The sequence below is a fragment of the Macrosteles quadrilineatus genome, unplaced genomic scaffold (genome assembly GCF_028750875.1).
Source record: "Macrosteles quadrilineatus isolate MER2022 unplaced genomic scaffold, UCM_ALF_1.0 Scaffold_1__1_contigs__length_201487025, whole genome shotgun sequence".
NCBI lineage: Eukaryota > Metazoa > Arthropoda > Insecta > Hemiptera > Cicadellidae > Macrosteles > Macrosteles quadrilineatus.
This window is the reverse complement of record NW_026542594.1, coordinates 34,797,339-34,821,834: the sequence shown is the minus strand read 5'-3', so window position 1 is coordinate 34,821,834 and position 24,496 is coordinate 34,797,339. Positions and strand designations below refer to the sequence as shown.

The window sequence follows — 24,496 nt, the reverse complement described above, 5'->3', positions numbered from 1 at the left end:
CTACTGCAATAGTAAGAAATTTTTCATTCACATGGACCAGCGACGCACATATACGACCTTTTCTGCATCACTGTATGTATGTATGCAGTATGTATGCTGCATTATCCTATGTAGCTTTTATATTTGTTCAGTTATAAACTGTTCTTGAATAATCTGTTTTTTTTACTTACTTATATAGGCTTACCTCCGTCAGTAGTCCAAAATTGTGTCTTTTTTAACTAATGTTGTTCCACTAACTTTTAACTAATGTATGTTAACTAAATAAGATACATGTTTTATTTGATGTTTTTGACATAAAGCTCCGACGATGTTGCAGTGCAACGAAACATGTAAGCTTTGAACAACATTAGTTGAAAAAGACACAATTTTGGACTACTGACGGAGGTAAGCCTATATAAGTCATTATTCGTAGTCCAGGGGCTATCAGAATGAATAATATTTTTTACTTACTTTCACCTCAAAACACAAACAAAAATTAACTGCCGCATATATGCGACGTTTGGTCTATTTCAAGAAAACTAGGCCTATGGTAGTTTTCACTATTGTCTTCGCTGTAGACCGGGCGTCGCAAATATGCGACATTGCAAAAAGGTTATACAAAATACAAAAAAACAAGAATAAATTATTTACAAACACGATTGTAGCGTTTTACGATTTAAATAATCACTGTTTTACAGGTTTTCGCCCGTGGTCTGTGTCTGTGTGTACTGTTATCCAAGTGACAGCCGGTCTATGTGTGTAAGATTCAAATGTATACCTCGGTCTGTGGCAATGACCGCGGCTCAGTAGCGAATGTGTTAACTTATATCAACTATTAAAAAAGGTTGAAATTTATTTAGTTTTAACAATGATTGAGTAGCAAAAACATAAAGAGTTGCTGGACTGAGGAGGTTGGTGCGACATAAAATCAACCTCGTCACGCTATTAATCACTATACTACAAACAAACTACACACTTAATTGTAAATTGCTCGATCACATGTTAAAAATCATCTCTTCAACTACTACTTTGTCGTTTGAAGTTTTCTTCTGGCCCAAAAATAAAATACTTCCTCGCATACTCACTTTTTCATGTCACAATGTAGAAATTGTTGACTCTTTTTAACTATGGAAATTCTATTTCAAATCAAAAGTATAATTTATTTATACCATAACATTCTGAATTTAATGCAGATTACAAATATATAAACATTATTGTACTTAAATCTTTGTTATTGAAGGCTAGGAGCGAGTTAACAACTTCGCACACTATTCCATGAATTGGCTAAAATCCGCTGGGTCCCACATGATGGTGGGGGAAGGCTGCCACAACGGTGCGCTTTCGTGAATACGTACTGAGCATTCCAGTTGTGTTATATACTTCGATGGACAAGACACAGACATAAAATCAATTTTTAAAATCACAACTTAAAATTCTGCGAAAAAAAAACTTCATATATGCTGGGATTCAGTTTTATAACCTTCTGCCTGATAATATTTTACAAAAAACTTTTATTTTATCCAAGCCCGTTTATTCCCTAGATGAATTTATTGGTTGACTGTGTTGTAAATGTGCAAGTTATAAGTTTTTGTGTTTTTATTTAGCCTAGCATTTTTATATACGGTTAGTTTTAACATATAATTTAATTATAATTTAATTTTATAACGCCATTCTGGTGCAACATGTTGTACTTTTGAATAAAAATTATATGACTATGACTATCTAGTAAACGAAAATTTTAGGCAAAAACGCAGGTTTCCCACAAACAAAAAAGGTGCAAAAAAAATTCTGAAGGGAAATTTTGTTTTAATGCTTGCATGCCATTTCTATTGACAGTTAACATTTTATAACAGTTGCATCAAAATTAAAAATGTTTACAAAAAAGTGATTATTGTATGAGTCATAATGGATTCACCCTTAGCACCAGTAACAGTTCTCATTATAATTTTAAAGATACTGCATTTTTGCATTGGAATTAATTGTTTTGGCCTAAACTATGTTCAAGGTTGTTAGTAACATTCAGGCACTAACCTAACTTTCTTAACTAAACATTAAATTAAGTTCAAGTAGTAAATTGATGGAATTGCCATAAAAAATGTATGGTTAGTGATTAAAATACTGTAAAAGCTTACCTACTTTAAAAACAATCGAACAAACAAGACCAAAGTACCACTAATGCATAGGTGTGGTGATGTGAACATTATCACCTGATAATATTTATTATTTGATTTGTTTGTAAATATTGTATTTGTTCTTAACTAAAACATGGTTGTAATTTTGAATGAATAAAAGCCATACTTTTGGTTTACTAAGTCTTTCTTACAACAATTTTATTCATTCATTGATAAACTCAGTTAGTGCTACATTACAATGGAGGAATTCCTTAGACCAGACAAATTGGAAATTGACCCGGAATCTCCAACTGCCTCAGAGGAATGGACACACTGGTTACAAACATTCGAAGATTTTCTAACCATGACAGAATTCGTTGAAGACAAGGGCAAACTGAAACTACTAACTAATCGATTATCTTTTAAGACTTATAGATTTATCAAGGAATCTGAAACTTACCAAGACGCTTTGAGAGTTCTTAACTCAATTTACATTCAAACAAAAGAATGAAATATTCTCAAGATATTTAGTAATGACTAGAAAACAGCAACAATGTGAGACTATTGACAAATATGTGTCAGAACTGAAACTTTTGAGCCAAGATTGCGTTTTTGAAGCTGTTGATGCGATTCAATATAGGGATCACTACATTCGTGACGCTTTTATCAATGGCTTAGCCTCGTCATACATACGTCAGAGACTATTTTAAAATAAAACTTTAGACCTAGCTGAAGCAGTGAAACAGTCCATAGAGCTCTTGAAATGGCTCAAGCTCAAGTCGAGAGCTATCCAAAATCTATGTACGGAATGCAAACGATAGCCACAAAATCACGACGTTACTCAGAAGAAGACATGCAATTTATAAAACAAGAAATGGAAAGACTACAGACTGAGGAGATCATTGAACCTAGTTCGTTACCTTGGCGTGCACAAGTGTTGGTTGTTACAAACGACAAAGGGAAGAAGCGACTGTGTGTGGACTATTTGCAAACGATAAACAAAGTTACTCTTTTAGACGCCTATCCCTTACCAAACATAGATGATCTAGTATCCACTATAGTGACGAACAAGGTTTTTAGTGCCATTGATCTAAAGCAAGCATACTATCAAATACCAATTTCTGACGAAGAGAAGAAGTACACCGCTTTTGAGGCCGCTGGTCGTCTTTTTCAATTCAGAAAAATCCCATTTGGTGTAACGAACGGGGTAGCTTGTTTTCAAAAGACCATGGACCAAATCATTAGAAAAGAAAAACTGAATGGAGTGTATGCCTATCTGGATGATTTGACCGTATGTGGAAAGGATCAAAAGGATCATGATGAGAATCTAAGAACATTTTTAGATGCTGTAAGTTATTAAGTATGGACTTGTAATCAACAACGAAAAGAGCAAGTTCAACCAGTCTTCAATAACCTTGTTGGGACATTTAGTTTCCCATAACACTATTCGCCCTGATCCAGATCGGCTAGAATCTCTACTGTCACTTCCTGTGCCCAAAGACCAATGACACTAAAGCGAGTCCTAGGATTTATCGCTCACTATTCAAAATGGATACATCGGTTTTCTGATAAAATAAGAAACCTGACACAAGTCAATTCTTTTCCTTTGTCACAGGAAGCGGTTGCAGATTTTGAAGCCCTCAAACTTGACATTGCAAACTCAGTAATTACTCCTAGGAATGGGCAAGAGCCACTGGTAGTGGAGACTGACGCATCTGACATAGCCGTGGCAGCAACTTTGAGTCATGATAATCGGCCAATTGCTTTTTTCTCACGGACTCGAAACAAATCTGAGAAGCTGTATTCAGCTGTTGAAAAAGAAGCCGTTGCCATTGTCGAAGCCCTTCGAAAATGGAAACCATTTCTTATCGGAAGAGACTTCAGATTATACACAGATCAGCAAGCTTTATCATTTATTTTTGACAAGAGGCATACAAGCAAAATCAAGAACGACAAAGTTATGAGATGGCGACTAGAGCTAACACCTTATCAATATGAAATAGTGTACCGACCTGGCAGGGAGAATGTAAAAGCAGATACACTCTCTCGGGCATGTGCGGTTCGCTGGGACAATGCTAAGTTGTTTGAATTACACAAATCTCTCTGCCATCCGGGATTCACTCGAATGTTTCATTGGATTAGAACTAAAAATCTAAACTACACTCTGGATGATGTAAAAAGGATGACATCAGCTTGTCAAACATGTGCAGAAGTGAAGCCAAGATTTCACCAATTCCAAGAAAAATTGATAAAGGCAACTACTCCCTTCGAACGTCTAAATATTGACTTTAAGGGCCCTCTTCCATCAACAACCTTTTAACCATGGTGGATGAGTATTCTCGTTTTGTATTTGCTTACCCCTGTAAGGACATTAGTTCAGCAACAGTTATCAAATGTTTTTCAGATCTATTTTTTATGTTTGGAGCCCCGTCCTTTGTACATTCAGATAGAGGTTAATCTTTTATGTCACGTGAGCTGACGGACTTTCTTCACAAGTATGGAGTAGCTACAAGTCATACGACACCTTTTAACCCTAGAGGGAACTCTCAGGTTGAACGTTTTAATGGAACAATATGGCGAACCATCCTACTAGCTTTTAAAACCCACAACCTGCCAGTTGCTGCATGGGAAGAAGTATTACAGGAGGCTCTTCACTCAGTCAGATCTCTTTTATGCACTGCGACAAACTGCACACCGCAGGAAAGATTCTTTATACATAGCAGAAGAACTACCAATGGAGACTCCTTAACATCTTGGCTATCTGCTCCTGGTCCTGTCCTGCTTAGAAAGTTTGTAAGATCTAATAAATATGATGACCTTGTGGAGCCAGTTCATTTTTTGGAATCAAATCCACAGTACGCTCTCGTCAGAAGAAGAGATGGGTCAGAATCACAAGTATCCCTGAGACATCTTGCACCCGCTGGCTTACCTCCTGGTGATCTACCTCCTGAAGACAACACTACTGAGAGAGAGAGAATGTTAAAAATATAAATTCAGACATTGACTACAATGAAGTTCAAAATGAAACTCAACAAACGGTATCTCAGACCCCAACTTCAGAGTCGGCTGTGGGGGAACTACGTCCAAAGAATGTCAAGACTCCGTCATATCTAAAGGATTACATATGCTATACCTACCTTGAAAAATAGTGGGGGAGAATGTGGTGATGTGAACATTATCACCTGATAATATTTATTATTTGATTTGTTTGTAAATATTGTATTTGTTTGTAAATATTGTATTTGTTCTTAACTAAAACATGGTTGTAATTTTGAATGATTAAAAGCTATACTTTTGGTTTACTAAGTCTTTCTTACAACAATAGGCACTACAGTAACAATTTCAACAGCAAGTATCTTATTGGGGTTATCAAAATAGACTTCTGTAGTTAAGTTGGTGTAAGTTAGACTTATCGAGGTTTGCAATAATTTACAGTGGTTACGGGTTATGGGTTTTTACAAAACCAAGTGTATTTTGAAAATTATATTGGGTAACACATGCTATTTAGGCTCTTGTTATTCTAAGGTTACTGGCCTACTGTAGAAGTTACTAAATTCTGTCATATAACGTCATATTGCGTATTGAGATGTTTTGGTTGGACTGTATTGACAAATGAAACCGGCAAACGCAATAAATATAACTGACCTGTGTGATTTCCTCGTTGACATTTTGTGACATAAACTTATTTATTCAATTTTTCATTCAATTACAATTTTTCAACTTGTTTAATTTTTTTTACACTACTTAACTCTAGACAAATATGAATCATTACAAATACGTTTCCAGAAAATAACAGACAACATAATATTTGTATTCTCATGAACTTTTAATTTTTTTGGTATTTTGTGATAAAAATTTCTTTCAATGAGCAATAGGCCTAACTAGCCTAAATTTTTACTTCTTAGCCTACTTTATTTTAGACCTGGGAACCCCCTTGTGGCCTTATTGCAGCCACTGATTAGAATGAGGGCTGTATGGTTATTGGTGTTTTTACATATGTTTTTTTATGAAATCAACCTGTTTTTCAGTTATTTAAAACAATATTGATCATTTTGCTTCTTTGATATCAACCGATCTACTACTTTCAAATGATTTATAGAAACAAAAATGAGAGGAAACAAGACTTAAATCAATTCTATGAAAACATTATCTGATACCTTCTTTTTGATAAGAAGCAATGTTTTGTCTAGACTGATTTTGTTACAATCTGGAAAATACCTAGCCTAACACACGTTAAGGTAAATAGACAAAATACAACAAAGCTGTAGTTAGCTCTAGGTTTTGGCTAGTAGATTTTTCATTGACAAGCCATGTTTTAAACGTTACTGATATTTTACAGCACAGGAAATGAGTACTATGTATATGACACCGAGCACTACTACAGCCACAGTCACACCCAGCATGAACAGTGGAACAGCCGCACCAGCTGACGCTTGTCTTAGTATGGTCAACAGAAGCACATCGTACATGCCATCTAGCACATCAACCTCAACAATTGAAAGTGAAGGTCCCACCTCTGGTGACACCTGTATAAACATCGTTAACAGAAGTACTAACTATTTGACTACTAGTTCTTCGACTTCGACTATGAACAGTGGTACTCCGACGTCTGGAGATGGATGTTTGGGAAGTCTGGTGAACAGGAGTTCCACGTACATTGCTGCTAGCTCTTCGACCTCTGCTACCTCCGCGCCGGCTGATACCTCTTGTCATGGTGGCATTGTAAACCGAAACAGCTCCACTTACATGCCATCGAGTACCACAACCTCCACATCCAACGCCACTATCAACACAGGAGCGCCCACATCAGCAGATGCATGCTTGAGCATAGTACACAGTCTGATGTGCCACAGACAAGGAGGAGAGTCTGAAGGATTTGCCAAGAGGGCGATTGAAAGTCTTGTCAAGAAACTGAAGGTCAGTAATCTTTTAACTGTCTACTTTTAAGTCATCAGTAGTTTGCTCAGGGGGAGACTAAACCTTTTATGTCTTAAAAAATGCAATTTTTGTGTTCTTTGACTGTTTTACGAGTTAGAGCATTGAACATGAAACAGTACAGTCTCCCCTTTGAGGTTTTAACTGTGTAGCTAATAGATATAAAAGTGGTTTGTTGTTTAAAGTAGGTATTTCAGCCCTAAATTTTTTTTCATTTTCCAAACCCTACTTAATAGTCCTGTTATATGTAGGTCTTATATGTAGTTATATGTAGGTCTAAAACATAAGTTAAGCAAATATGTAAATTTAGTATTTTACATATCCATCGTGTAAAGATAGTCTTTAAGACACAAGTAGGAAATTTTAAGAGGTTCGAACCTTGGCGAGAGCTTTTAACATCTACAAGTGTCTTAAAGGCTAACTGTAGCTTAAGGCGAGTTGCTTACACTACTTTACCTACGACCGTTTTTTAGTTACTAACAATCACTACCTACTCATAACGTCTTAGGAGAAGATATTTTTTCGTTTATAACCTCTCATTGCCTCTGATTGTGATGGAATGATTCATTGTCCCAAAATTAATATGGTCTATTTAAAGACAGTACAGTTACCCAGAAATCCAAGATAAAACAAAACTAAACAACCCCGCCGCAGCAAACCTGCCGACTAAGCGAATTTCCATTTGTCTGAATTGATTTTCAGTTAAATATATTTTAATAACATTAGGTTTAACGAGTACCTAGGTTTGCTGATACAAGGAAACTAATAAAGTGTGTTTTTGAGTAAAATATTGATAGCTTAGTACAAAATAAATAAATTTGCCAAGTTTGATCAAAATATATCCATAAACAAGCAAACTACAACATTTGACAATATTCTCCATAAGAATAACATGGGAATTTTAAATTTACAATTTTTTTAATTTTCTCCGTTACTAATAATCGAACAAAAATACTTTTATATACTAAATTATTTGTTTTTTTAACCTCTTTAAAAAGGTCTAAAGAGAAATCGGGAAATTTTGTGTTTTGAGGGTCAAAAGTGAGAAAAACCAATTTTTACCCCATAAAACTCCCCGTAAAGCCCCGTTCCCATGGTCTGATCGTGCTGGTTCGCGAACTCATTCAAGTTTATCCCGCTTTACACCTTTAAACCAAATTTCATCAAAATCGGACAAAAAATACTCAAGTTATCGCGTTCACGGACGTATATATATATAAGTCTATATATAGGGTTAGTAAAAAGTGTGGAGACCCCCTGTTATTTTTTTAACGGCCCATACTAGAAAAACTAAACTCGGCACACAATTATGGCACGTTATGAAGTACTTTTTGGGCATAACCGCCACTTGGTGTTCAACCCCAAAATGGGGGATTTTGGGGGAAACTCAAAAATTTCAAATACAAAGACCCATCTAGTGACTTCTCATTTTGAAGGTCCTGGTAAAAGAAAACCAACAACGCAAACTAGAGGTCTCTATCTCAGTTCAGTACAAAATGGCAGCCAATTGAAATTCTCATAAGTTCCTAAACCCAAAATCGGGGATTTTGGGGGAAACTCAACAATTTTAAGTGATAAGCCCCATCGAGTGACCCCTCATTTTGAAGGTCATAATAAAAGAAAACTAACAACGTAAACTATAGGTCTCTATCTTAACACAGTAAAATATGGCAGCCAATCTATATCTATAAAAGAGGAACTATGTATGTGTGTGTGTGTGTATATACGTTATGGACTCCGAAACCGCTCGACAGATTGTAATGAAACTTTCAGGCATTATTAAGCATCTTTCAATGATGGTTCGAGTGAAGTTTGGTGCAGATCTGTCAAAAGGGCTCTGCCCCAGAGGGTTTTAAGTGGGCCAATGTCAGACTTTTTGATCTACAATGTTTACAAATAAATATAATTTAAAAGCAGATGTTTCACCAACTGTTTTGTAGGTTTGAATTATTACAACATTCTGTATTAGCATTAGTCATGATTTGAAATAGTGCCACAGTGTTTCTACAGAGTGCAGCACAGAAAACTATTTTACTTTTGAACACGTCCAAATGTATTAAACCCCAATCGCAGCACACCTTTGCACTCAACAACGTTTAAATCCTCCAATGTTAAATATTAAAACATAAAAACCTTTATCTAAGTACTGTATTATAAACAATAAAAGGGATGACTTTTTTAAATGTATGACAACAGCTAATTTGCAACCAAAAGGTGAGTGAGCGTAGCGAACGAACATCAACCTGGAGGCGAGTAAGCGTAGCGAACGAGCTAACCTGAAAACAAGTGAGCGCAGCGAACGAACTTCAACCAGGACGTGATTGAGCCATGCGAATACTTACGAAGTTAAGCGGGGCAAAGCCCGCGGGTACAGCTAGTTGAATATAAATATGCAAGTTATTTCCGATTTCTAAAGATTTCAATCAGCTTCCATTTTTTACTGGATTGAGATAGAAACCTCTAGTTTGCGTTGTTAGTTTTCTTTTACTAGGACCTTCAAAATGAGGGGTCACTTGATGGGGCTTATTATTTAAAAATTTTGAGTTTCCCCCTAAATCCCCCATTTTGGGTTTGGTAAGCAAGTAGCTATTAGGCTTAAAAAGTACTTCATAAAATGCCAAAAAGGTGTAGAGTTTAGTTTTCCTAGTATGAGCCACTACAAAATTTACAGGGGGTCTCCAGACTTGGAAAGCTGCAAGTTAAATTCAACTTCTGAGAATTTCAATTGGCTGCCATTTTTTACTGGATTGAGATAAAGACCTCTACTTTGCGTTTTTGGTTTTATTTTACCAGGACCTTCAAAATGAGGGGTCACTCGATAGGTCTTTGTATTTGAAATTTTTGAGTTTCCCCAAAATCCCCCATTTTGGGGATGTACACCAAGTGGCGGTTATGCCCAAAAAGTACTTCATAACATGCCATAAAGGTGTGCCGAGTTTAGTTTTGCTAGCATGAGCCGTTAAAAAAATAGCAGGGGGTCTCCACACTTTTTACTAACCCTGTATATAATATATATATATATAAGTCTATATTTAATATATATATATATATATATATATAATATATATATATATATATATACATATATAAAAATTTGAACGAATGGTGTTTTTGGCCTCTGGGGACATCAAAATGAAAAAGTAAATTGGTCCCGGGTCTAGGTCTTACCGTGCCACCTACGGTAATAGCTACTTCCCTAAAGGGAAGGGGGGGTATACGAACAATACGAATAAAATTTACAAAAACGATCAGGCCTGTCGTACAAACTGTACTGGTTGACATTGTTCCCGTCCCAGCAAATAAGATACAATAAGATTAGAATCATCAGCATACTGAACGAGTTTAGTATTATATATTTTGTTTTACAAAGACAGTTTGGCATATTCTTAACATAGCAAATAAAGAGTAAAGGTCCAAGAATAGACCCTTGGGGGACGCCATGCTTTATTTTTTGTGTTGATAATGGAATTTGAGTGTTGTTTATATGACTGATTTCTGTAAACTGCTGCCTGTTGGTGAGATATGACCTCAACCACTGTAAAGGAGTTTTTTGAATTCCAAGATAATGTAATTTCTGTAGCAGCCTTTCATGTGAAATACTATCAAATGCTTTAGAAAGGTCCATGAAAATATCAGCAAGACTTTCTTATTTGACTATTGATTCTATAATTAATCGATTCAGTAAAATTCATCAGAGCTGTGGTGACAGATTTCTCTTTACAAAAACCGTGTTGTTTGTCATCTAAAAGACTATTTTGTTCTAAAAATGACACGAATCTACCATGCATGGCTTTTTCAAAAACTTTTGAGATTGAAGGGAGAATAGAAACTAGACGATAATTTTCGACATTAAGTTCTTCCCCTTTTTTGTAAATTGGAATGATTTTAGAAATCTTTAATTTGTCCGGGAAGATGCCAGAAATGAAGGATGAATTAATCAGGTGTAATAAAGATCAATGGGATTTTTTAAAATGTTATAACTTTTATTGGCACCTCATCATATCTGTAAGTTTTTATTTTCCGGGGAATCAATTAATTTAGCCAATTCGTCTTTATGAAGTGGATTACATTGGAACACTTTTTTTGTAATCAACGAGTTATTTGTCCAAGTCACTGGCTGTGCTGGAGGCAATTCCTTAAGTAAATCTATATAAATAAAATTACAGTTTTGTCTGTACATTTCTTAGAATCATGCAGTTTTTGGTTATTTTTACGTTTCATAGCCTAAGAAAGCCGAAACGAGTCTTATCTCAATTTCTGTCTGTCTGTTTGTCTGTTTGTCCATTCTGTCATTCCATCTGTGACGCCAAAATGTCATTTTACGCGGCCTACTCCTAGAAAACTAGAGTACCGATCAAGGTTCTAATCATTTTTCTGTATTTACTGGATTGGTGAGAGTGTCTTTGGCTATAAAAACATGGCCTCTCTTCGTTAAAGGCAAAATAACGAACCATCAAAACCCCAATTTTCTTCGATTTTTATCAAATTTTCTCCCAATGTTTACTATTACATTTTATGAAATAATGATCAGCTGTTTGGATTAGCTCTCACTTCTAGCAGCTGTCACTGATATGTTTACATTAAATACTGTTTACAAATACCGCAACTATTTCCGATCAAGTTTTATAAACACATCTAAACCAAGTGAGATTAATAACGTTGTGCCTGGTTTAATTAATTGCAAGTTCAATGGTTCTTCTTGAGTTTTGATAACTTGGGAAAAGACCGTGAATCAGTGTTGTATAGTTCTGGGAAACTTACATTTTTTAATCATCGTCACAAATAGCTTACAAAAAAGGTTTCCACACATTAACGGCGCTTCAAATTCAAATTCAAATTCAAATTATCTTTATTTATATTATGTACAAAACGTACAATAAATAGTGTCAAGCTTATAATTACTATGTACATATACTTAACCTAAACCAAAAATACAGAAAATAAAACTATCTATAGCTGTATACATTCATAAACAGTTCATCTATTGAGTAGATGGGTTTTTCTATCAAAAATTCTTTAAGTTTTTGTCTAAACTTTTTTTTATCCTTAATATCTTTTATTTCATCTGGTATTATCTTTAAAAACTTTACACCGGCATATGAGGGCTTATTTTTATACATTTCTAAGTTGTGTTTCGGTAGAACTATATTATTTTTGTTTCTAGTGTTGTATTGATGGGTTTCACTATGTGTTTTAAATTTTTCCTGGTTATTTTTTTACATGTATTATACATTCGAGTACGTACAAACTAAACACAGTTAATATTTTCAAATTGACAAATTGTTGCTTTACAGACTCATTATAATCTAGATTTAACATTATTCTTATTGCCTTTTTCTGTAAAACAAGTATCTTATCTAAATTTTTCTGGGAAGTGCCTCCATACACTACTATTGCATAAGATATATGTGATTGGATATGGGAATGAAAAACTATTTTTAATGTTGCTAGGTCACTCAAATAAAACATTCTTTTCAAGGCATAGATTCCAGAATTTACCTTACGCACAATGCTTCCTACATGATGATCCCACCTAAGACATTCATCAATATGGATACCTAAAAATTTTGTACAATCAATTTGATTTATTGTGTTGTTGTCAATAAAAATATGAGGGCTACACTTATTTTTGTTCTGCTTAGTGCTGAAAGAAATAAAATTAGTTTTTTGTGAATTTAGCATTAATCGATTGTTTACAAAAAATTCTTGGATTTGTGATAATTCTATATGAGCTGCTACTTCCAAATCCATCTGACATTTAGCAGATACAATAAGATTAGAATCGTCAGCATACTGTACGAGTTTAGAACTATATATTACATTGTTACCTAAACAGTTTGGCATATTCTTAACGTAACAAATAAAAAGCAAAGGTCCAAGAATAGACCCTTGCGGGACGCCATGCTTTATACTTTGTGTTGTGGAGGGAATTTTTGAAATTATAGCGTTGTTTATATGACTGATTTCTGTAAATTGCTGCCTGTTGGTGAGATAAGACCTGAACCACTGCAAAGGAGTTTTTTGAATCCCAAGATAATGCAATTTCTGTAACAGCCTTTCATGTGATATACTATCAAATGCTTTGGAAAGGTCCATGAAAATACCAGCAACACATTCTTTTTTGTCTATTGATTGTATAATTGATTCCGTAAAATTGATCAGAGCTGTGGTGACAGATTTATCTTTGCAAAAACCATGTTGTTCGTCATCTAAAAGACTATTTTGTTCTAAAAATAGCATGAGTCTTCCATGCATGGCTTTTTCAAAAACTTTTGAGATTGAAGGGAGAATAGAAACTGGACGATAATTTTCTACATTAAGTTCATCCCCTTTTTTGTAGATTGGTATGATTTTAGAAATCTTCAATTTATCCGGGAAGATGCCAGAAATGAATGATGAATTTATCAGGTGTAATAAAGGCTTTATCAATGCGATTTTTGAAAATTTTATAACTGTTATTGGTATTTCATCATATCCGTAAGAGTTTTTATTTTTCAAAGAATCAATTACTTTAGCCAATTCGTCCTCATTAAGTGGATTGCATCGGAACACTTTTTGTGGATTTAACAAGTTATTTGTCAAAGTCACGGGCTGTGCTGGAGGCAAATCCTCAAGTAAATTTTCAATTACATTTACATAATAGTCATTAAAAATCTTACTAACATGAGTTGGATTGGAGACCAGTCTACCATCAGATTCTATTACAATATTTTCACCAGATTTGATTTTTTTATTTGCTACTTCTGAGTTAATGATTTCCCAAGTTGTTTTGGAGATGTTATTGGAGTTAGCAATTTTGTTTTGGAAAAATTGTTTCTTTGCATTTACTGAATTTATTTTGAACTGCCTATTTCTAGTTTTTCCTTGTTTATGAAGTTCAGTAGACTTTGTTCTTCTTGCCTGTTGGCTAAGTTCTACAATATTGTTTTTTTCCTCTTTTAACTCCTCAGTTATCCATGTTTTTTTATTTTTATTTATTTTTAATAGAACTCGTGGAAAAGAAAGATTGAAATAATATTTAAGTATGCTATCAAAACTGTTGTACTTTTCATCAACATTTGCATTGTAGACTGCGCTCCAATCCTCCTTTACAAGTAATGAATTGAAGAGAGTCATGTTATCTTTTGTAAATTTCCTCCCATACCTAAATAATTGTTTATTTTCATTATTACCTAATGTACATCTAATTTTCAATACCTGCCCATCATGATCAGACAAACCAGTTACTAAACCTTCTATCTGAAGAAAATTGACATCAATGTTAGTTAAAAAATTATCTATCCCAGATTCTGAATTAGCTGTTACTCTGGTGGGAAAGTCTACTAAGTACCTTAAGCCATGCCGAGTAAGAACATTTTTAAACTCAACTGATTCAGTAGAGCTTTGTAAAATATTTATATTAAAATCTCCAACAATTACGATATATTTTTCTTTTTTTAACAGTATAGTTATCAGGTTATCGAACCTATTGAGAAATTCTATTGTTTCAAGGACAGTTGTGTAAAGTGCAAAGTAAAAAGTCACAACTGCAGTGGGTGATCGTGGATGTTGCTGCAATCTTTGAAGATCTTTCTGATTTCGCTGTGATCGTACCGTAACAGAGGTTTAACTTAACAGATGTAGCTAAACTCGCTTTTTCCAATGTGTCACTTTTGATTTCTACTTACTTACATTTCGACAACGGTATCAGTACTTTTCCTACTTAGGAAGTAAAACTACAAACGTCCAAAATTTGTGCGTCTTTTGTCACATTTCCTCCGAATGTTTGCTAGATATATGTACCTATTATCGTTTAGAGATTACGTGATCTTTTGAATAAGAAACCTTTGTTTGGATACAGGTGGTTTCTTCAAACTGTCATTAATATGTTAATATTGAAAGTTGCTTACAAATAATGCTATTAATGAGAAATAACTTTGAGTTTTGAAAACCTAGAAATAAATTAAAACCAAGGGAGATTAATAACTTTGGTACTGCACCACATCAAGTGAAAGTTTTTTGAGCAAACCATAGTGAGTTTTTAAAGCTTTACGTTGTGAACGTTACATGTTACATGTTTTGTGGCCTGAGTATTTATTTATTTATATATTTGCCAACGGATTAACACCTATAATACAGTTTGATTAGAAAGACAGTTTGAATTGGTCGTAAGTACTATAGTTCTTTTCGTAAATGTAAACGTTGGTTTTTGGTACTGCTACTTTTCCTTAGAACCGGTGGTAGCAGTAAGAATCATTTTTACGTACAAACACATCACTATTTACAACTATAGTTATCGTTAGTGCTGCACCTTATTTCTTATTAAATTTAATTGATGTCTTACTGTATAATTTTTGCGTTTTCTGTCTCTACTCCATAATGTTAGTTTATGCTATGAAAATGATAAAACATTAGTGAAAGATTTTTTTTAGCAAACCATCATGAATTTTTAAAGCTTGGCGTTGTTAACGTATAAATTTTTTATATATTTGCCAACGGATTTACACCAATTTTACAGTTTGATTAGGCCTAAGAATGATTATCATAAAATTTGATGACACTATCAAAACTTTCAAATAGGCCCTAATTATTTTTTTTGTAATTTGCTTTAATTATAGCGTAGCAAATCCCCTAATTCAATACTGTATTTGTGTGTGTATGTCTGTTAGTAACGCATTAATGTCCTAATTTCTCAGTCTTTCGTGGGAAACACAAGAGCTCCTTTGTTAATGAAAATTTCAACCCGAATAATGTGTGCAGTAGTGAGGTTGAGGTAGTATTTTAACTACTTTTATTCAGTGTGAAAAGTAACTTTCAATTACAGGCCTACCTTAGGGCTATGCCTCATAGATCTATAAAGCAATTCCTTTTATCATAATATATAAAATATGGACTAACAAGATCGGGTGACTTTTAATTTCGAAGCATTCGTTTTGGCTTTGAAACTGTCAGATATTGCATTTGCCAAGGTTTATATGTATTCATGTACAGTAATAGTTTTGCCAGCATATCTGGAAAAATGCACACTAAATATGCAAACCAACTCCTGTTCTGAATATAAGGTTTCAACTTACTACAAGATTACGGTACGTAGAACGGGCAAACAGCTAGTTCTTAAAAATAATTATAATCTTTACAAAAGTAATAAAAGCAAAATTATCCCACCAACTACATACATATAACACCAAGTCAATAGCAAACATAGGATTCTCTATTCCTAAAAAATTGAACAATAAAGAACAGCTTCTTATCCCTCACAATTTAGCCCACATTATATTCATTAATGGGGGACTACAACGAAGCATTTGCCCAGCTTGAAAAACATTTCAAAACCCAAAAACTGGAGAATCTTTTGTATGCTCACTTATGGACTGTGTTCGAGACCTAATTGACATACATCACTTTGTTAAAAAAATTGTAAATTTTCAAAAGAGAACAAAAGCTACAATTACTATTGCTTCCTACGATCAGCCATCAGCAAATAGAGCTCTGTGGAAGGACCTTTCTCACAATCACTTCCTTGAGGTACTGAGAAAAGAAATTAAAGGATCAAAAGCTCAGCTCGAAAGGTCCATCCTACTGCATGACGAGCCTCTGGAAGAAGGACGCCCGTATGAAGATGCAGAGCAACCTACAAGCATTGTGAGTCAGGTGAGTATCAACCAGCCACTGTCCACAACACAGACACCAGCAGCCTCCCTTCAACGTCAGCGGCATCTTCGTCTCATAGTGCGAGTGATAGTGCAAATCATGGGCAATATAGTGATTGTGAAAGTGGTAGGGGGTAGGGCCGAGAATAATAATAGTACTTTTTTAGCTCACCCTTCAATCTGCATAGAAATATTAGAATAGAAAAAATCCCACCCATTTAAGCACCGTTCTTACAGCCAATCAATTTGTTTTGCTAATAAATAAAACTAGGAATCTTAAAATTTTTCATGAAAACATGCAAGATTTACAGTCCCGTATTGAACCGTTGGAAATAATTTTGTCAGAAATTAAACCTGATATAGTAATACTTTCTGAGCATAATTTTGGTACAGTCGAGATAGAACGTACCTGTCTAATTATTTCTTAATAAGTCGTCAATATGCTCAAACTACCGCTACAGGAGGAGGAGTAATGGTTTTGGCAGAACGGAGTTTGAAGGGGAAAAATGTTGTCTCTTTAAAAGTAAATAGCCTTTGTGAGGATAAAATGTTTGAATGTTGGCTAAGTTTCAAATAGGTAAATTCAAATTTATAACAGCAGCAGTACGTAGAAAACCTAATTTTCAAACAATATAATTTCTCAACAGGCTCGATAACCTAATTACTATTCTGTTAAAAAAATTAAAATATATTGTGATTTCTGGAGATTTTAATATAAATATTTTAAAAAGCGCTACTAAATCAGTTGAATTAAAAAATATTCTTACTCGGCATGGATTAAGGTACTCAGTAGACTTTCCCACCAGAGTAACAGCTAATTCCAGCCAGAATCCGGGATAGATAATTTTTTAACTAACATAACATTGATGTAAATTTTCTTTAAATAGAAGGTTTAGTAAATGGTTTGTCTGATCATGATGGGCAGGTATTGAAAATTATATGTACATTTGACAATAATGAAAATTAACAATTATTTAGGTATGGGAGGAAATTTACAATTGACAACACGGCTCTCTTCAATTCATTACTTGTAAAGGAGGATTGGAGGGCATTCCACAATGCAACTCTTGATGAAAAGTACAACAGTTTTGATAGCATATTTAAATATTATTTTAATTTTTTCTTTTCCACGGGTTCTATTGAAAATAAACAAAAATAAAAAAAAACATGGATAACTGAGGAGTTAAAAAAGGAAAAAAACAATATTGTAAAACAACAGGCAAGAAGAACAAAGTCTACTGAACTTCATAAACAAGTAAAAACTAGAAACAGGCAGTTTAAAATAAATTCAGTAAATACAAAGAAAAATTTTTTCCAAACAAAATTGCAAACTCCCACTTCTCCAAAACAATTTGGGAAATCATTAACTCATAAGTATCAAATTAAAAATTCAAATCCAGTGAAAATATTGTAGTAGAATCTGATGGTAGACTGTTTTCTAATCCAACTTATGTTAGTAACATTTTTAGTGACTATTATGTGAATATAATTTAAAACTAGCTGTTTGCCCGTTCTACGAACGGGAATCTTGTAGTAAGTTAAAACCTTATATTCAGAACAGGAGTTGGTTTGCATATTTAGTGCGCATTTTTCCAGATATGATGGCAAAACTAACTGTTTAGGAATACATATAAACCTTCTCAAATACAATATCTGACAGTTTCAAAGCCAAAACGAATGCTTCGCAATTAAATGTCACCCGATCGTGTTAGTCCACATTTTATATCTATGAAAGGAATTGCTTTACAGTATAGATCTATGAGGCATAGCCCTAAAAGGTAGGCCTGTAATTGAAAGTTACTTTTCACACTGGTTAAAAGTAGTTAAAACACTATCTCAACCTCACTACTGCACACTTTATTCGGGTTGAAATTTTTATTAACAATGGTGCTCTTGTCTTTTCCACGAAAAATAAGGACATTAATGCATTACCAATAGACATTGACACACAAATACAGATTTGAGTCCACACAACATTTTGGAGTCCAGACAGAAAACGCTAAAAATTATACAGTAAGACATCAATTAAATTTAATAAGCAATAAGGTGCAGTGTTTATAAATAAATAGTGAAAATAGTGATGTGAACTTTCACGTTATTTGGTGCAGTACCGAAGTTATTAATCTACTTTGGTTTTAATTTTTTTTTTTAGTTTTCGAAAATTAAAGTTATTTCCTATTAATAGCATATTTGTAAGCAGCTTTTAATGTTAACATATTAATGACAGTTTGAAGAAACCACCTTTATCCAAACAAAGGTTTCTTATTTAAAAGATTACGTAATCTCTAAACGATAATCGGTACATATATCTAGCAAACATTCGGATGAAATGTGACAAAAAACGCACAAATCTGTTGTTTTGTACGGTTGTAGTTTTATTTCCTAAGTAGGAAAAGTACCGATATCGTTGTCGAAATGTAAGTAAGTAGAAACCAAAAGTGACACATTGGAAAAGCGAGTTTAGCTACATCTGTTAAGTTAAACCTCTGTTACGGTACGATCACAGCGAAATCAGAAAGATCTTCCAAGATCGCAGCTACATCCACGATCACCCACTGCAGCTGTGATTTTTTACTTTGCTTTGCACTTTACACAACTGTCCTTGAAGCGCCGTTTATGAGTGGAAACCTTTGTAAGCTACGTTATTGGTGACGATGATTAACACGTTCGCTACTGCAATAGTACGAAATTTTCCATTCACATGGACCAGCGACGCACATATGCGACGGCCGATTCCCACCCATAGACTGCCGTCGCATATATGCGTCGGCTAGTCACATTAAAATAGACTGCCGACGCATATTTGCGTCGGGGTTCTAATGTTATTAAAATGCTCATATCTTTGTAGTGGTCTATTTGAAGCCACTGAATTCCCTGCAGTGGTCTACAGAGATGTCTGACGCACAACTGCGTCGCTTGGTCTGTGGATATGATGATTGGTGACGTCATATAATAGTTGGAAAATATGGTCTTTACTTTTCTGCATCACTGTATGTATGTATGCAGTATGTAGGCTGCATTATCCTCGCATATATGCGACGTTTAGTCTATTTCAAGAAAACTATGATAATTTTCACTATTGTCTTCGCTGTAGACCGGGCGTCGCAAATATGCGACATCACAAAAGGTTATAACAAATACAAAAAAACAAGAATAATTTATTTACAAACACGATTGAAGCATATTACAATGTAAATGATCACTGTTTTACAGGTTTTCGCCCGTGGTCTGTGTGTACTGTTATCCAAGTGACAGCCGGTCTATGTGTAAGATTCAAATGTATACCTCGGTCTGTGGCAATGACCGCGGCGTCGCATATATGCGACGCTCAGTAGCGAACGTGTTAAAAAAATGTAAGTTTCCTTGCACTAATACAACACTGATTCACGATATTTTCCCCGGTTATCAAAACTCAAGAACAATCATTGCACTTGCGATGAATTAAACCGGTTAAGTAAGGCACAACGTTTTTAATCTCACTTTGTTTGGATGTGCTGACAAAACTTGATCGGAAATGGTTGCGGTATTTGTAAACAACTTTTAATGTAAACATATCGGTGACAGCTAGAAGTGAGAACTAATCCAAACAGCTGATCGTTATTTCATTAAATGTAATGTAATAGTAAACATTGGGAGAAAATTTGACAAAAATCGAACAAAATTGGGTTTTTGATGGTTCTTTTTTTTGTTTCCGAAGAAGTGAGGCCATGTTTTTATAGCCAAAGACACTCTCACCAATCCAGTAAGTAAATACAGAAAAATGATTTGAACCTTGATCGGTACTCTAGTTTTCTAGGAGTAGGCCGCGTAAAATGACATTTTAGCGTTACAGACGGAGTCACAGAATGGACAGACAAACACACAAACAGACATACAGACAGTAATTGAGATAAGACTTGTTTCGGCTTTCTTAGGCTATGAAACGTAAAAATAACCAAAAACTGCATGATTCTAAGAAATGTACAGACAAAACTGTAATTTTATTTATATAGATTTACTTAAGGAATTGCCTCCAGCACAGCCAGTGACTTGGACAAATAACTCGTTGATTACAAAAAAAGTGTTCCAATGTAATCCACTTCATGAAGACGAATTTGCTAAATTAATTGATTCCCCGGAAAATAAAAACTTACAGATATGATGAGGTGCCAATAAAAGTTATAACATTTTAAAAAATCCCATTGATCTTTATTATACCTGATTAATCCATCCTTCATTTCTGGCATCTTCCTGGACAAATTAAAGATTTCTAAAATCATTCCAATTTACAAAAAAGGGGAAGAACTTAATGTCGAAAATTATCGTCCAGTTTCTATTCTCCCTTTAATCTCAAAAGTTTTTGAAAAAGCCATGCATGGTAGATTCGTGTAATTTTTAGAACAAAATAGTCTTTTAGATGACAAACAACACGGTTTTTGTAAAGAGAAATCTGTCACCACAGCTCTGATGAATTTTACTGAATCGATTAATTATAGAATCAATAGTCAAATAAGAAAGTGTTGCTGATATTTTCATGGACCTTTCTAAAGCATTTGATAGTATTTCACATGAAAGGCTGCTACAGAAATTACATTATCTTGGAATTCAAAAAACTCCTTTACAGTGGTTGAGGTCATATCTTACCAACAGGCAGCAGTTTACAGAAATCAGTCATATAAACAACACTCAAATTCCAAAAATTCCATTATCAACACAAAAAATAAAGCATGGCGTCCCCCAAGGGTCTATTCTTGGACCTTTACTTTTTATTTGCTATGTTAAGAATATGCCAAACTGTCTTTGTAAAACAAAATATATAATACTAAACTCGTACAGTATGCTGATGATTCTAATCTTATTGTATCTTATTTGCTGGGACGGGAACAATGTCAACCAGTACAGTTTGTACGACAGGCCTGATCGTTTTTGTAAATTTTATTCGTATTGTTCGTATGTGTTAAGTGTTCTAACTTCAACGATGCTACTTCAGCCGAGATTTGTTATCTGACGATGGCATTGTAATGCCCAAACGGCCATAACCAACCTAGTTACAACATTTGAGCTGGATTGACTAATACAATGTAGAAATAATAGAATAGAAAGTAAAGCCTTTTCTATGGATTTTAATTATTGTATCTGCTAAAATGCCAGATTGATTTTGCTATATGGCGGTTTGAGCAGACAACTTGCATACGTTAACACTTTGCATTTAAACAATATTTAATAACTAATTAAGTTTTTTATCATTAAAAAGTTTTTAAAATCAAAAGCTAGTTAATTGATAATGGGAACAAAGGCACCGGAAAATTGCACTTTTGGAGGAGGTTGTTGGCCTCCGGAATCAAAATAAAAGCCTAAAATCAGAAGTTGATGTCCTTAAGGCTAAAGAGAATTCGTCTCGAGAGGCCATTGACAAAATGGAATTAGATTTAGCTGAGCTCGATCAATATGGCAGAAGACTCAACCTCAGAATACAAGGTTTGCCAAAACAACCAAATGAAGAGATTGTAACTTTGATGGACCAAGTAGCCAAGAAGATCGGCGTGGAACTTGAGCCTCACCACATCCATCATGCTCATAGGCTACAGGCCAGACGGGATGGCAATCCTCCGACAGTCTTGGTACAGTTTTACTCTAAGAGAACAAGGGACATCTGGCTGAAGAATGGGAGGAAGACTAAACTAAACAACATGTTTTTCTACAAGAACATGTGCCCATACTACAGAAGCCTACATAAAGAAGCGAAAAAAGAGCTACAACTCATAAGTATGAATTTGTATGGTTTAGTGGCGGGCGGGTTTTGGCGAGGAAAAAGGAGAATGATAACATCAATGTTATTAGGATCTAAGGACGACCTGAAAAAAATAAGATAAATTTACTTATATTTGTTCTCTCACTCTTCAAAGATAAAATTCTCTCTACTCTTATCAGAACTGATAACACTTTTTCTTCCCCAGAAATCCAAGTTCCCCAATACTATATATACACTAGTGGCTTGTAGGGACATAAGTCCCTAAAAAACTCGATAATATAAAACAAATTATTCTAATATTTAAACAAACTAAGAACGATATTATCCTATGCGTCAGAATAGATATCCCTGTACGTCATATCTTTTGTGTAAAAACAGTTTGCTGTTTGTCTTTGTTTGCCTTTGTTGATGTTATTTTCAATAAATCATTCAAATCACAACATGGGTTTAACTCTGCTCAAGGCAGCAAACATATAATTGTTTGTGAATAAATGCTGATTTACTAAGGTCGCTTTGGTCTTATGGTTTATGGTGATGAAAAAAGGGTCTCCTGATTGGAATTTTGGAAATTGTCTTCGTCAAATATAAAAATGCAAAGAAAGGTGTGTTAAGGTAAGCTTAGTTCTTGGCCAAACCCGCTAAATTAGCACCCCTACCCAGTTAATATTTCTAAGTCTATACTCCTTTTGTTAAGGTTTAACTACATTAGTGTAAAGTAAAGGCATCCCATTGACCAAACATAGCCCTAAATTTTTTCTGATCAACATAAAAAAACTACAATTAGTAGTTGGTTTATGTGGTGGTATTCCTCTTAAAGGTGCGATTGACGTTACGATTCTATCAAATTAGGCCTAATCATCGGCTGATTCTTAACTCTTTTGACAGAGAGTACTCTCTCAACAGACAGTACTTGTTTAAAATCTCCAAACAATATTATTTTTCCTCCCATTGGAACTTGTCATAGTACTAACTTAATTAACAAATATATATTTCTTGTACGAACCTATTCCATCTTTATTCCCAGGTTATTTTCTAAGAGTAGCCGTTGGAGGTTATTCCACATCATACAAAATATTGATTAAACTCTACATAACATATGTTTTTAAATAAAAACAAAGCAGAAGTTGTCCTAATCTTGAATCGTTAACTATTTAGTCAATGTAGTTATTTTATGTTAAATATTAAAAATACACAAATTTGAAATGTTTCTCAGTAAAATCATTTATTTCCACATTCTATAACTTAACTAAAAAGTTTTAATTATTATAGGTAACGTTATCCCTGGTTTTATATAGTACATTGCAAAATTGACTGGCAAATAAGTAATCCAAATGTTAACATGGCGTACTGGCTTGATGATAAATTACGATCAGCTGTATTGCAGTAAACAAAATCAGCAGTAAATGGCTTCTAATGCTATTCTTATGGAGAACATTTTACGTTATATCTCGATTTCTGGTAACTTTATGGGAATTCTGCTATTTTTCCCCGAGTCCCTGGGGTCAAGACCTTTAATTTAAGACCCCTCCCACTTTTCTGCGACCTACCAGATGTCCACAATTTTCTGGTAAATAATTTGTCTTACAGAATTATATATAAGGATACTTTTCACTGCTTACTTTTATTATTTTCTACTTATCATCAACCATAGCCTATTTCTTGTTGTTTATCTTTCAAATTCTAATTCAATGTTTCTAACCTTCCAGATTTTATTAGTTTTGTTGTTGTTGTTTATTTCAGAGTTTACATATTGTTATTTATTTAGGACCAATAGTTTATTTCCTGTTGTTTTTGTCCAGAGTCTATTGCTATTTATTGTCCAGATTGTTTTCATTTTTGTAGGCTTAGTGTATCCAGCTGCAACACTTAAATATCATATCAATTAATAAGCACTGGGATACTCTGAATGTACAATTAGGCTCAAGTAGCTCTGCTTTTGATGTAATAATTCTAAGTGAAGTAGCATGTGATAAAAATAATAGTGCATTGTACACCTTGCTAGATCTCATTGATATTGTGTCTGCGTGGGATTCATACTTGGCTTAAAATACATACTTTGTATGGTTGCCATTTAATAAGAAAGTATTAAAGTACTGGCAGAGTACCCGTTC

The 24,496-nt window shown here is 34.2% G+C and overlaps 1 protein-coding gene across 4 annotated transcripts in view; it reads left to right on the top strand.

Moving 5' to 3' along the window:
• LOC128982570 (mothers against decapentaplegic homolog 4) overlaps window positions 1–24,496 on the top strand; it is a 173,193-nt gene that overhangs the window by 14,888 nt on the left and 133,809 nt on the right. For all 4 annotated transcript variants that reach the window (XM_054401546.1, XM_054401532.1, XM_054401538.1 and 1 more), the window contains exon 2: window positions 6,430–7,007. In XM_054401546.1, coding sequence (XP_054257521.1) covers window positions 6,430–7,007 — 578 coding nt within the window. The remainder of the gene's footprint in view (window positions 1–6,429; window positions 7,008–24,496) is intronic.